Source organism: Nothoprocta perdicaria, unplaced genomic scaffold (genome assembly GCF_003342845.1).
Source record: "Nothoprocta perdicaria isolate Ctin4 unplaced genomic scaffold, notPer1 scaffold_55, whole genome shotgun sequence".
Lineage (NCBI taxonomy): Eukaryota > Metazoa > Chordata > Aves > Tinamiformes > Tinamidae > Nothoprocta > Nothoprocta perdicaria.
In genome coordinates this window covers 889339-904266 of record NW_020455810.1, presented here as the reverse complement: position 1 = coordinate 904266, position 14928 = coordinate 889339, and the positions used below count along the sequence as shown (strand labels likewise).

The 14928-nt window shown below is 40.5% G+C and overlaps 1 protein-coding gene across 1 annotated transcript in view; it reads right to left on the bottom strand.

Annotated features, from left to right (window-relative positions):
* ANKH (ANKH inorganic pyrophosphate transport regulator) overlaps window positions 1-14928 on the bottom strand; it is a 93056-nt gene that overhangs the window by 22331 nt on the left and 55797 nt on the right. The window contains exons 3-7 of the mRNA XM_026048526.1: window positions 9624-9742; window positions 8293-8376; window positions 5724-5894; window positions 5026-5160; window positions 1809-1901 (exon numbers count right to left, since the gene is read on the bottom strand). Of these exons, the coding sequence (XP_025904311.1) occupies window positions 1809-1901; window positions 5026-5160; window positions 5724-5894; window positions 8293-8376; window positions 9624-9742 (602 nt within the window). The remainder of the gene's footprint in view (window positions 1-1808; window positions 1902-5025; window positions 5161-5723; window positions 5895-8292; window positions 8377-9623; window positions 9743-14928) is intronic.

Genomic DNA, 14928 nt, shown 5'->3' with positions numbered 1-14928 from the left:
GATTGAAGCCTGACTCTGCATCTCTTTGACTAATGTGAGAAGATAAAACAATTCCCCTTTGAAGACAAGAATCTGTGACTTGTCAGAAGATAAAACAATTCCCCTTTGAAGACAAGAATCTGTGACTTGTCCTGTTTAGCCACCAAGGAAGGTTCTAAAAACATCACCATCTTCCTGAGTAACTGACAAAATAAAACTGAGCCCACATGTATGTGAACTGTTTCAATAGCTGAAAAGAACATCCAAAGTTTTAGAAATTCTGGAAATTAAAAGAAGTTCTAGCTGGGCTCTCCTGAGAAAGGTTTAGCTTAAGAAAACAAAGGGTTTTTTTTGCAAAACATGGTGACAAGTGAATCATGTGTGATCAAGAGCAAAAAGAGTCTTCATAACTACCCAAGAAAAGTAATATGGGTTTCTGTTTTGGTATTTATTGTGTAATAGGCACAGTACAGGAATCTGTACTCACGGTTGCCGAGGTAAGACACCATTTATATTGTTGCTACCGTGTTTAGCACATTGTATGCCAAATTGCTCTCAAAACATGGAACAAGGATCCCTATTCTACACTTATATGGTAACTCAATCAATCATATCAATTTGGGTCTTTTGCTAGCTTTTTCTTCCCCACTAGAATTTGTTCCTTGGAGCTTTATGAGAACTATTTTTATTAAAATAAACTAAGGAAGAAAGCATGGTCACATCCTCAGACCCCTCAACCTCAAAGCGTGTCTTCTGTCAGCTGAAATGAGACCTGGGTTTAAGCCTCTTGATGACTGTCAATTTTGCATGGCAATAGATTCAAACAGATACCCACTCCACTGTAGCTCAAAGCACCTAAGGTTAGCATGCTGTTTCTTGTTCCTACCCAATTTAATTTTGCAGTTTATTGGCTTTGTGTTCTACAGTTTCTTTCCAGCAGCATGACCTCTGAAAAAAGCCTGTATGTTATATTTGATCTGCCATAACCATTTCAACTGAATACAGGCAAGTTAGGAAATTATGACTAACTAGTTTTTTCTGTATTTTGTTTTAAAATTCTCCTTGGAAATATAGTGGATCGGATCAAACACAGCTTACTTCAGCTGAACCCATCCCTGACCAAGCAATAAAGTTCTGGTGACAAGCTTATTTGGTAAACAGAAGGAAAGCAGTGACTTGCTATTTGAATTGCAGTGCCACAGAACACCACTTTTCTTCACAAAGGATGTGAGCCAGTGATTAGCCATTCTAAAACAAAGCAAAACACTAACTTGTTTACCTGCTGCACAGTCCTAGGAGTAGTCCTGGCATTCTTATGTAATTAGATTATTTGCCAACAAAAATCTTCATTGTGTCAGTCAGCTAAGAACGTAACATTAAAATAATGTATGCTATCTTTATTATGGTCAGACTGTGAAATATCCTTTGTTAAATACTATTACAAATGAATCCAGAGATACTGCAGAATCTAAAGAACAGGCTGTCTCTGAAAGAGATATAAGCTTCTTCACTGTAGGATACTTTGTGAGAATTCATTTCATTAGCTAAGTACTTGCTTGTATTTTAGTATGAGGGCTTTAAAAAAAAACCTTAAAGTATAATGTCTGTGTATTCAAAAGGCAGGCTAATACCTCGTAACTCAGAGAAAAGAGTAGCCTCAAAAACCTAGAAAAATCTTGAACCCCCCCCAAAAAAAATGAAAAAAAATTTCCTCTGATGTCACTGAAGCTAGCCCTAAATTAGCTTTAAATTAAAAAAGTTGTACAAGAGAGATCATGGATGTGAAACTACACTAAAATATTTACCACACTCCTAACACAGGCACTCACCTTGTCAAAAGCAGGATATACCGCTCTAATTTCTGTCAACCAGCCATATGGCATGTGTCCCACAGGATATGTAGCTGTCAGGATTGCCACTGCCTACGAAAAAAAAGGCAAGGGAAGATGAACTTCAAATCTTTGCAGAGGAAAGTTACACTAATGTGGTATGCAATGTCCCATGAAGACTTCCACATGGACCTCAATGAACGGCAAGCAGGAAGGCTTCATTTCAGGAGCCCTGCTGGAGTGGCCATCCTATGGCCACTTCCTCAGGAGGTTGTATGTGCAATCAAGCTACACTACTCAGCTCTGCATCTTCACCATCACTCTGGTCCTGTGGGATAACATACATCTGTAATATCTAATTTAAGCTGGTATATGCCCCTCAGGAAGCTGAATACCTCCCTCCCACATTTCTCCTGATACTTTTTTTCTCTAGGGACTCCTGAGTAGCAACATTAAAGCTCACAATTAGAACTTCCATTGGCTTCTTATCATACTTCATAATCTTAATTTATACACATTTTACTTGGCTATTCATATGTAAAACCCTTTAAAGTACAATAGATTGACTACAAAACAATTATACCAAAACAAACGTTAGGCTCCTGAGACTGATTGAATTTGGATGTCAAACTGACTACTCAAGGGTGACAAGCTTTAGGAGAAAAAAAATGTCTCTGCCCACTTTGGTGCTAATCAACCAAAATTGGACAAATGTAATTGCAGATGGCCTTTTTTAGCATGAGAAGCAACTCATTATCCAGAACTTAAAACTAGGTCTTTTTTACTTTCACAAGAATAGTCAAAGAGGTATATCAAAGAACTCTCCATACATAAATGTATAAAAGATTCTGCTGACATTTCCTGTTTCAGGAGGAAAAAAATTAAACCCTGGTGCCCAGGTACCCAGTACCAGCAACACCTCAACACTCCCCATGAGCACAGCTCCTTTTTTCTAGCAAGTTTGGTATGATTTTGCAAAACATCCTACATTCTCTGTGTAGGAAGAGAATTTATCAAGCCACTGCCACCCCAAGTGCAGAGCTGAAGTGGGCATCAGTGCTGAGAATATCTCATAATGCTGCTAATTCCACACATCAAAGTGGCTGCCTGCCTTTTGCTTGCATGGTGCAAACTATGTATGTACAGTTTCCTGCTTACTTGACCTCATTTTTTTTCTGTTCTAAATGTAATTGCTTCTCTATACAAATATGGGAAGGTGACCATGTAATAAGTTAATTTGTTCCCTAAGCAGTATAAAAAAGGACAAAATAAAGTAATCAAAGTAAACTGGAAGTTATAAAAGGGAAGACTTGTAGCTGCAATGAAATTTACTGTAACTTGAGCAAGCAACTGGTTCAAAGAAAACAAACGAAAATTTTAATATAGTGCCCTTTTTACTGTAACTTTTTCCCCTCATTATTTTCAGCAGACTTTCCATTTATATGACTACATAATGGAGTAAACCAAATAAGAACTAAAAGATACCCCTGTTTTGTTTATTTTCATGCAGATGTCCAACAAAACAGCAGACACAATTGCTGAATAAAATAATACTTCACTACCTCATTTGCCTCATTTTGTATGCTAGATTCCACTTGGATTAAACTAGTGAATGTTTTAACTCTGAATTTTCTTGCAGTGTTTTTTCCCTGACTGGCAGCATCCCAAAATACATGCATGAAAGATTTCCTAGCTGTCTGGAAGTATTTCACAGGGGAAAATTCCTCTATCAAAAGGAGCACCCAAAAAGTTATCCCAAGAACCATAACAGAACTGGCTGCCTGAATAGAGGCAGTGCAAGCGAAATCAAAGCAAGTGGGCTTGGGTCCTCGTTAACATGCCATGTGGCAGCCCTTCATGGGGACACCCTGCCTGTGATCATAGGTGCTGCTAGCAATCAATACAGGACCTACAAAACTCCTGTCTATATCAAACTCCTTTTTCAGAGGCCATTCTTACATATATATCAGAGAAAGGTGAAATATAAGAATTCCTGGTAATAAAAAAAAAAACAGCAAAAAAACACCCATGACAAATATTTGGCATCATGCTAACAATAACAAAATGCAAGAGCCTAGCCACAAAATGTGATGTATCTAAAACCCCAAAGTCCTAAGGAAATACAAAATTGATTGCTGCTGACCTGCTCTGTCTCCCATTGTGCCGAAAAATTATTAATGCACAGACAGATGCCTGCCTTGCACATGTAAATGTGTTACATTTGCTAAGCTGTCACCCACAGCTGTTTATTTGCAGCCACTGGCAGCTCCTGAATGAATAAAATACACATTACCATACACGGCATGTTCACATTGCTGAGAGGACGTTTGTTAGGAATCACCTAATTGAAATTCCCTTTTCATTTCATATCACACTGTTTTGTTCCTATAGAAAAGAAAAGTGTGAGAGATTTGCTAACAGTTAAGTGGATCTAGAACTCCTCCCAGTGAAACTGGTGGCAAAGGTCCCTGTGACCACTTGAGGGAACGGGTCAGCTCATGGCAAGCATTTGGCAAAGATTGTGCATTACATCCCAAAGTCCTACGCCCATCAGTTTCTCTATGATAAGACCTCAACAAAAATGCACTAGTCACAGACACTCCTTAATACATATTCTGGAACAAGACACATATCTTCATCTTTAACCATGAGAGCCAAAAACTGGGTGTGGAATTCCTAATTCCTTCATCTTAGATAGGGCTGAGAAGTTGTTTGCTAGCAAAACATGTAGGTGTAATCTGAAATTCCTTGGAGAAACAGGATGTATTTCAAATCTCAACTAGGAGACAGATTTTCTTAACACAGCTCCATCTGTTTCTGCCTTATTCTGTATGATGCACTGGCTTCTAGGAGTAATATAAATTTCCTATCAATTTGCATAGCCATCAATATACACGACACAAAACAGTGGAACATGTGACTGCCGGGAACAGTCTTCAAATCTCTGAATGCTACAGAGCATATTGATACACCAAGCTTAGAAACTTGGGATGTGGGAGCTGAACACAAGGTTCAAAGAAAAAAATCTGCTGGTTTAGTCTGGATAAGCTCCCTGTACGCCTGGCAGCAGCACTCACAATAAGAGTCTGAATAGTCTTATCTTTTGAGACAGATCACTAAACAGCGATATATTTAGGATATATTTAGGAGCAGAGAAAGACATAAGCAGCTCCAGGTAAATGACGTTTGTTCTAAAGCTGAGCACTGACCCTCTTACCTCTGTGGCTGAAGAACTGCCACCTAGGTCCCGTGAGACAAAAAGGTTGACAATCGGCCTACTTATTCGCTGAGTTGCCAAGATTAATGCCAAAGGCCACCAGAAACTTAGCATCTTCCTTATTGTGGCCTCTCCCTGCAACACAGAGGAAAAAAAAACAAAAAGTAAGTGGCTTTGAGAACGAATGGGCAGAACTGAACCGACTGCACACTGAAAGGATTTTTTTCTTTTCCCACTCATTGTCAGTTTGGGTCATTCAATACAACAGTTTTCAATAGCAGGAGCATAAAATAATGTCAGCCTTGACAGTAATATTGATTCAAGCCTAGCTCTTGTGGTTCTCAGTAAATAATGTACAGGGTATCTGCATAATTTGGTCTGGCTACTAGGCAAAGATATGTAAATTCCCCGATGACTTTCAAGAAATAAGAGGAGCTTTGAGACGTCTTTCCCCAGGAGAAATAAGTGTCCGCTTAGCTACTCTGCTGAAGTTCATCCTGTGCCGTGGGACAGTATGGGGAGGCGAGAGCTCAGCACAGACCTGCTAGGCAGATGGCATATCAACATCATGTGAAGTGCTGCCCCATTGGTGAGCTCATTGGTGAGCTCACTGGAACGCATCCCAGCCTGGTGGAAATGTCTGTTTTTTCCTGGGCAGCAGAGAGGATAGGCCCTTCACGCGCCGCATTAGGACGTACCCCCATTTCAGGCCCACTCCTGTCAGGGATGACATCGTGTATGTTCCTGTAGTAGCCGAGGCACAACGTGGTGCACCGCACCAGGGCTCCCATGTACAGAGACAAGATGGGGATCAGAAGTGGCTCCCTGCACTCCAAGTGACTGTGAAGCAAAATGGCTACAAAAACAACCTACATGGGGGAAAAAATGCATGATTAATGATTTGCTCACATTTCTCCTGTCTGACTCCAAGCTAGTCCATTTGAATCACAACCATAGCTACATACAGGATCTCATTTCTAGCATGGGGCAATTGGAAATTCCAATGAGAAATCTCCCCCTGCTGCATCTGAACCTACATGAGAAGACTAAGAGTTAATATCATGTGAAGTTAGTGGGCATGTGTCTAAGAGTCCTTGAAGGCAGAAGGTTAGCAGGGAAGCCTGATGAGGTCTGGCAGCAGGTGTTCAGTTGAGTATTCCCCTTCCCCGGGGAAGGTGCTATTCCAATGGATTGATGCTTTAGCCATACTTCTGAGATCAGACTATGAGTTCTGCTCTTGTGTTTGAGGGTCAGATGGAATTAAAAAGTCAGATGCTTTGAAGCATTCATCTCAGCTTCCCAGAAGTGGGAAGTCCCATATCATCCTGATTTTGTGCTTTTGGGGTGAAACTTCAGTACATAATAATTTTTGAGCGACCAGAGTGCCACATTGATGTGACTGAAACAGAAATCTCCAGGCTGAAACCGATGAACAGCTCATAATTCAATTTTATGCATTAAAGGCTCAATCCAGAGAATGCAAAGGAGTTGATTAATGACGTATAATTCTCTTCCATTAAACACAAAGCCTGACAGCATACATGCTATTACAAATGTTTATGGATTGGCAGGCAACTGGGAATCTAGCTGTGTTTGGTTCTGTGGATGGCAGGATCAAGAATAATCCTACTAGGACATGCTAGTATTCAAGTGAGTTACAAAGGTTTGGGATTAGGTCTTCATTCCTAGTGCACAATATTTGAGAAAAAAACAGTGTAGATGTCCATCAAGCAGTTCATGCTCTTTATGAGGATTTGCAAAACAGCTCTTTTGAACCCTATTTCAGTAAGCAGAAACCAAGTTTGTCTCAAAGAAATGTACATGAAGCTATGTAAGAAGAACTGAGTTGTTACTATGCATATACTGCTTGTGTGGGGAGCAGATGTAAGTGTAGGGAGTTCAAGGGCAGGGGGAATCTCAACTTGTCCTCTGGATTTGCTCTTGCTCTGTAAAAGAATTCTGTCACAGCCTGGAGGTGACAGGTGTCTTATTCTTCACACTCTTCGCTCATCACATACTCACCAGCTATTGTGAAAAGGGCATGTGTATCACGGCCAAAATACAAATCCCAGTTTCCATATTTAACAGTAAATGACCTGACATGCATCTAGAGCTAAAGCTTTGTAGGTCAGTCCAGAACAAGCACAGAGCTTGAGTGTTAAGCGTATTTATTTTAATTTATTTTATTGGTATTATTTTCAGGTAGCATCAAGGAGGGGTAGAGTACAAACAAAGAATAGCAGTTGAAATCCTGGTTTATGGTTTGCTTATACTCAGTGGGAGGAAAACACTACGCAGAATGGAACTAAGTGCTGTTGACTTCATACTTCCTTTGCTGTTGTAATATTATTATGCTCTTTCCTCACAAGTCATTACTTCAGCAGGTAATGGGGCAGTACAGAGTTACAGGTGTTGGGATCCTCCATTTGATAATGTGCTTATATATACTTTAAAAAGGGGCTCTACATTGGTTCTTAAATTATGTAACAGTGCCTATCAGCAAGGAATATGAAAGTCATCTTCTAAGCATGTCTAGTACAAAACAAAGGGTATTTTTCACCTCCCTCACAAATGATAGTTCAAACAACATTTGATCCTCTGTACATCGCTCAGGACTATCAACAAAGTTAGTTTCTGTGGCAGTTCTGTGACTCAACTTTTGGCCCAGCAAGAGGCCAAAGAGGCCACCGGCACCAAGAAGATGCTTGCACTACTGCATTTTACCAGATTTGACATTACGTGCAAGACTGACATGTCAGCTGAAGAATCAAGCCTTCACTTCCCCATTAAAAAGTTTCACTCATGGTATCAGTGTAAAGCAAAGCGCAAAGCACCATACAAATGCATATAGCAGACAAGTATCTCTTTCAAAGTATTCAGCCTCCAAACTGATAGCAAACAGCTACCGATCTTTGGCTGAGACAGACATTCATGTGTATATAGCTTATTTCTTAGCCATTCTAAAACAGCACTATGGAGGTGCAGGAAGGCATGGCTCTAACCAAAATAATCTTGCTTTCCCACTCCTGACATTGCTTAGGGACTGACTCGACCCAGTCAGATGAGACCAGTCTTAACTGTCAGCAAAGATCTTGCACACAGCAGGGAAAACTACTGGAGAACAGCATGCTCCTCAAACAGGATTGCTGCTCCTGATGCTATTCATGGCAGAGGGGGAAGGAAGTCCCTGTGCAAAACAGTCACCTTTCAGCAAAGCATCAAGTTTGTAACACAACAGAAACAGTGATTGCTAAGAGCAGTCATTACCTGAGCTATGACATCTGAGATGGAGGCACATCCCACGAGGAAACTGTACTTGTGTTTCAGCAGAATGCCAGCATGGGTCCAAGCCTGAAAAAGAGCAGTTTGGAAAATGACTGTGATGTTTGCTAATGATTTCAGATCCCAGAATGCTATTTTTCGACTGTTATATTTCATATAAACAACTTCTGAAGTTCTTTCACACCTGCAGCATCTGATATGAGCTTGGGAAAATCTTAAGGCAGCAACACAGAGAAAGCACTGCTGCATTTAGTTCCTTTTGGCCATGACTGGGAGGGAGAAAAGGGATAATTTTACAGCTTCTCTAGAAATTTCTGAAACCTAATAAGAATTTGCCCCTTTAAAAACAGGATGCTATGCAGGACAGGTTAGAATTCTAAAAAATCCAAGAGAAAAAAAGTTTCTCTCCATTCACCAGTTCGATGCACCTCTGAAAAGTAATACTCATTGGCTTACTGAGTCCAGTCTGGAAAAGAAAACCTCATGTGGAGGAAGTGATAGAGAAAGTGGCGAAGACAAGTTGTGAAAACATCCCTCTCTCCCAGTTTTGTACAAATGCAGGGGAACTATAAGAGCTGCCCTATGTTCATACTGCGCAGGCCATGGGTGCTAAGTCTGGTGACCCTGGAGCGACAGCCCAGCCAGGTTCCCATCTGGCTGCCATGCCCATGCATTTGAGATATACTGGACTTATCCTGCAAACACTCGTGGTAAAATACAGCTTTTCATAGAATCATAGAATCATAGAATCATAGAATCATAGAATCATAGAACCATAGAATGCTTAAGGTTAGAAGGGACCTCAGAGGTCATCTAGTCCAACCCCCCTGCTCACGCAGGGTCACCTAGAGCACAGGACAGAGGGCTGCATCCAAGCGGGTTTTAAAGATCTCCAGAGAAGATCTTCTTTCAACACACTTGTTTGAGGAAGTACTGAGCTTGTTCCTTGTTAGCTCTGCAAGTAGACTGGGACTGCACAGCAAGTTCAACTCCTCTATAACGTATTGGTCTGTGCCTTCCAGCATGCACACATACCAACTCTGACAAAGCAACTGAGGACTTTACATTTCTCATGATCTCTGGAGATTCCCAAGCCCAAACATGTTAATTTTCTAGGCAGCAGAGAAAGAAGTGTATATGCACATATAGGTATATGCAGTGGTGTTGCTTACAGAGGGTAAGCCTTCCTTCTGCACACCTTCAGTTTCCCATCAGGTAACTGAATTTGCAAGCTAAGGTCATCATCAAAACCAATATTCATATAAAATAATAAAAACAATATTCATATTAAAACTCGGTTCTGATCATGTACTCACCATGGCATCCATGAAAGGGAAGGCAGCCAGATAAAGGAAGGCCCTCCGAGTCTTACTTCCCACTGATTCATCCACATGGTGTAGCTTATTAATAATGTAATACCCCAAATCACTATATGCTGTAGAGACACAAGAACAGGAATAAATAGTAAAGCTTACGTATGGATTCTGGGTAAGATATTGAGAAATCCCCAAAAGGGCACAATGCCTAAAACCTTTGACATGCACTTGCTTGGCAAACAGCTGCAGGAGCTTGAAGGTACCACAGCTGCTCCAGCTGCTGGCTGTTACTGAGGAGAGCCCTCATGCTCCTTCTCAAGGAGCTTTTGGCAGAGAAGAGGAAACAAGTAATTGGGCTGAGAGACGGGTACAATAAGTGCCACATCTGTTTGCTAAATGAACATGCTGGTACTCCATAAAACACACCACTCTTTCATTAAGCCAAGGCTTTTTGGTAGGAAAGCTTTTTCAGCAGGCACCGAGTGTTTAATGAAATATAGTAGCTTGCAAATCCTGCAACCAGCTATTGCCATGGCAGTCTCATAGCACTACCTGTAAATCTACCCAAAGCTGTAATAACATGAATTGCAAAAGCAAGCAATAACTCACGCTCTTTATGCCCCTTTGACTGCCTCTCCTTACCCAGCCAGATGCTCATCTCTGCTGGGACTTGCCTACACATGGTATAACTGCGAGGCAGCCTCAGACAGCTGTTCCTGCTGGCAGCAGATACAGCTGGCATCTCATGTGCTAGAAAAGGGTGCTCCACGCTGCTGGAAATCTGGAGCTCGCTGCTTCTAATGGCCAGCATATTATTTTGCTATCCTGATTCAATCGAGCATGAGAGGAATTGGTGGCGCTAGGCAAAATACCTCTTGCCAGCTCTCCACTCCTGAGGTGTTAGACCAAATACAGCACAGGTTCGGGACTCCCCATATGGCTCTCTGAAGAAATGCTTTGACATGTCTACACTGTTTTTCTTAGTATTCACGTTATGCAGCTGTTTTACTTATCCAGGAGTCCTCTCCTAGATATATGTAAAGCATCTATACACTCTTTCCATGAGCGAGTATAATTAGACTTACAGTCTCTCAATTTGCCCAGTAATCCCCAAATCACTCAACTAGACTTTTGAGTCAGTGCCACATGCTCAGACTTTTTCTTTCAAAGAGTATTGAGCAGGAATTTTACAATGGGATGCAAACCTCTTCTGAGTTCAGGCAGGACAATTTTGTTCTTTAAGTATTCATTAACTTACTGTTAAGTCCAGTCATACCATTTTTGACTCAGTATTTGAAATATTTTTGAATTTTTTTTTTAATTAAAAATTTGATTTTGGTATGGTAGTTCTTGTAAACAGCTTTACACCAGGGCAGCACATCATAGATTCTTGCTGAATAGATATATCTGAACAAACAAGAACAAGTTTGGAAGGCATGTGAAGGAAACTAGCTATGAGGTTCAGATTCACTGAGTTTCTCTTAGGTCCCATTTAAATTACTTTGAATTTCTGCTGCACAAGAAGTTTAAAGGATTGAATCTTATCCCCCATACAGGGGCAAGAAGAATCTGAGCCCCTAGGGACTGAGGAACCCACTCTTGAAGTGGGGTCATCAACAACTTTCAGACAGCACACAGAAATCTCCCCTAGCGCTTCTTCTGCAGTTTGCTCTCTGCTCTCCTCTGGCTTTGGAGGAGATTTCAAAAGTAGATAGGAAATGAGTAAAAAGTTTTTTTTTTTTTTTTTTTTTTTCCTCTAAAAGCTATTGTGATTTCTAACTTTAACTTCTAGAGTGCACTACTGTAGGAAAACACACAGAATCTGAGGGGTCAGAGGCTGCACTGGTCTCACTTTGAGGAACGGCTATTTGACCACAGGATTGTAGGTTATTGGCAGGGCACTCCAGAGGGACCTATCACCACAGCCTGCAGCACCAATTTTTTTAAGATTTCAGCACTATGCTCTATACATTTTAAAGTTCTGCTTTCCAACCACCATCTAAAAAAGTTTAACTGCAATTTTTAATGTGACTTTGATTTTCAAATCCCAATGGCTTAACCTAAAAGCTAGTTTTAAAATAGTAAAATATTTTTCCACCTATCAGTGAAAGCACATGATCACTTCTGTTAATGTCGATGAATGTTGCCATCCTTGGAAGAAGGACTCACTAAGCTGAGATTTACTGACAAATATACAGGCATGTGTCTCAGAGCTGTGAATAAAGCAATTGCTGATGCAAATAGACCTTAACCTTGGCAAACCTTATAAACTTATTATGAGGCATGGTACAAAATTAATAGCACAAGAGGCAACAGAACTGAAGAGCATTACATGAATGTGAAGCAGATGGTTGTTCCAATTCCTTTCCTCATTCCAATCAAAACAGAAAAGTCCAAACCCAAGACAAGCTGCCTGTTTGCTCTCCTGTAATGACTCACTTATTTTGTATGCCTATGGATTAATTTTGCTTTTTGTGTAACAGCATTTAAGCAGAAATTCTTACTTTTGTCTTTTCTATTTGAATCTCAGAACCTAGAAGCTTAGCAAATTACACTGAAATACTGTGCACCTAATTTTATCTCACCTTTTCTCTACTGATTTCTCTGAAGTGCCAATTAGTACTACACATACTTTAGACATCCTTCAGACAACTGAACTCACTCTTAATGATGCCAACAGTCTCAAACAAATAGTTGTACTGTAGTCATTTTGGGTTGTCTACTATCCAGCATGTTATACTTACATCATAAAGAAAACAAAAAGAAACTCTCACGGGAGGTGATACCATTTGCTTGTAGACACAGAGGAACATATGTCAATATTAGCTTACCGGGCGGAAAATAATTAAAAACTTTTTTTGAGTTAAAGTGTGTGTTTTTTTTTAGAGGCATTCCAGATTCTCATGTTCGTGCCAGTTTTAAAAATGAAATATTCTTGGAGACTTTGGAATTAAAATCTATTCTGCTTCTTGTCACAAGAATGGCCAAAACTGGTGCTGGTGAGGAGGTTGTTCTCCTAAGTCCTTTGGGCAGATAGGAAAATGCTAATTTGTTTAAAAAATGAATTTTTAAAGGCAAAGCTTCACTTGGAGGTGGCACATGGTAGAGATTTCTTTATGCCTTTGATTAGCCTTACTTAAAGCAAAAGTCTATGTCTCCCATGTGAAAGTTCAAACTATCCAAAAGATGTTTTAGGCTGAGTGTTTCATTTTTGCTCATAGTAATAAATGAGTAACAGAATCAGCTTACGGAGAATGATTATTGCAATCATTTTTTTCTTTGCTTTGTTCTATTTGGAGATCATATTAGCCAATTTCCCAAAATTTATTAACATCCAGCAGTCTCTGGAGCACGTTTGGATAGGCATTCACCTCATAAGTCTCAAAAGCAGGCTGTTTTAGCTTAAAAAAATATATATATACACACACATATATATAGTTACTATCCTAGAGTGCACAAATGTTCAGATTCATTGTTCCTTCACCCTGAATATCTTGCTGGTAAGAAACTCCCTGTTGTGGGAGAAGGGCTGGGGTGGCTGAGGAACAAGTTAACTGCTTTAGCAATAGCCATCTGAAGCTGCTAAAGCAGGACACCTTTTCAACAACTAATGTCTTTTATTAATACTTTTTTTTTGTAGGAAGAAAAAAACAAAGCATGGATTATATTCTGACTTGTATTTCTGTGCTATAATCTTTTTTCCAGGATAAAACAACACAGTGGTCATGTCAGAACACAACTGACTGGAAAAAATATCTTAGTTTCCCATAAATCAAGCCATAACTCCAGTCACTAGGAGATTCAAACAGTGTTAAATTGGATTTGGTTGGAGTACACCCATGTCTCATTATTTAAACATTTTTTTTCATGTATATACAGTGACCATGCATGTGGTTAGACCAAGAAAATTAGTGGGATTGCTAGCAAATGCTGACGTATTCACCTATAAAATCATAGGACACATGCCTGCTAGCATAGCAGACATAAATGGGCACAAAAAAAGAGTCAGCCACTCACTTTGCTATCCAGTCTGCCATGTGTTTGATTTGTGGTGAAATTTTGATTTTGCTTTTTTTCCTTCTGCCAGAGATGACAAATGACCTAAACGGATACATTTAAACTGGAATGGTGGTGATGGGCACTAGTTAAGAATATCTACCTAAGTAAAAAGGATGCTTCCTCAAAATAACGTCTACCTCATCATATCCAGAGCATCAGAGGGTTCTAAAAAGTAATATTAATATTCAAAAAGAGATAAACAGTCTCAGTATTCTGTTTCTGCAGCTTGTACCTGCTGCTGGGTGATGGTAAGTATAGGCAGGCAGTGCCAAGAGAGTGAAGTGGAGAGGGCTGAATGATGCTATTTGATTGCCAAGGAAAATGTCCATGTAGCTAGTAGCTTTAGACCTCCACTAAATAGCAAGCTTCCCACAGGGAAACTTTTTTAACTAGTCCCTAAAATAGAAGCAGTGAAGGCAGGCGACATACCACTGTTGTGACATACACAGTTGCCACTTCCAGATTGCAACTGCAAATGCAAGACCTGCCTACTGACTGAGGGTCTATGGAGGCACTTAAAATGGGAAGAGGAGGTAGTTTCAATTCCCAACACTGTCATATCATAGTGTTATGGAGAGATTCTCGTCAAGTCATCTGGTTTTGTGGTTCTTATTGCTCAGGACAGTGACAGCAACTGTTGCGGGAGGACTTTGCAGGCTGCTCTTGGAAACTCTGAGTGGTGAGGCCTGCAGCACCCCAAGGTCTGAGCTGTGAGTTTAAGGCTATTGGCTCAGCCTTAGCCCCAATGGAGGCAGCGGTGGGGAGCCTGGTGCTGAAGCAGGGAAGTGTGAGTCAGTTGGGTAAAATGGTCTGTTTTGATACTGTAAATAAGCAGCGGCTACTGTTTGTGAGGAGCTGTGTGTGGAGACTGCAAATAGGCTCTATCGCAGTTGGAAGTGTGGTGATTCATTGTGGTCACCGTGTTTCTACCATCACTTGTTTTCCTCCTTCAGGCTTCCTGTACTCCTCCTCATTTCACTGGGCTTTTTCTTTCCTGTTTCTTCTTCTGCTTGGACAGTCCATAGCAGACAGTCATGCCATCTTCCTTAGCCCTTTGCACAGAAAGCCAGTCCCTTGAGTTGTGTTTGTTTCTCTTTTCATCTGCTGAGTATCAGTAATCTGGATTTTTGTCTCTTGTAGATAGTCTGAAATAGGCTTGCAGATGTTGTGGGGGAGCTGCAGGTACTAGGAGGCTGCCTAGGACTGGATTCCTTCCCCCTTTCCTGCTGGGAGGGTTGTGCATCTG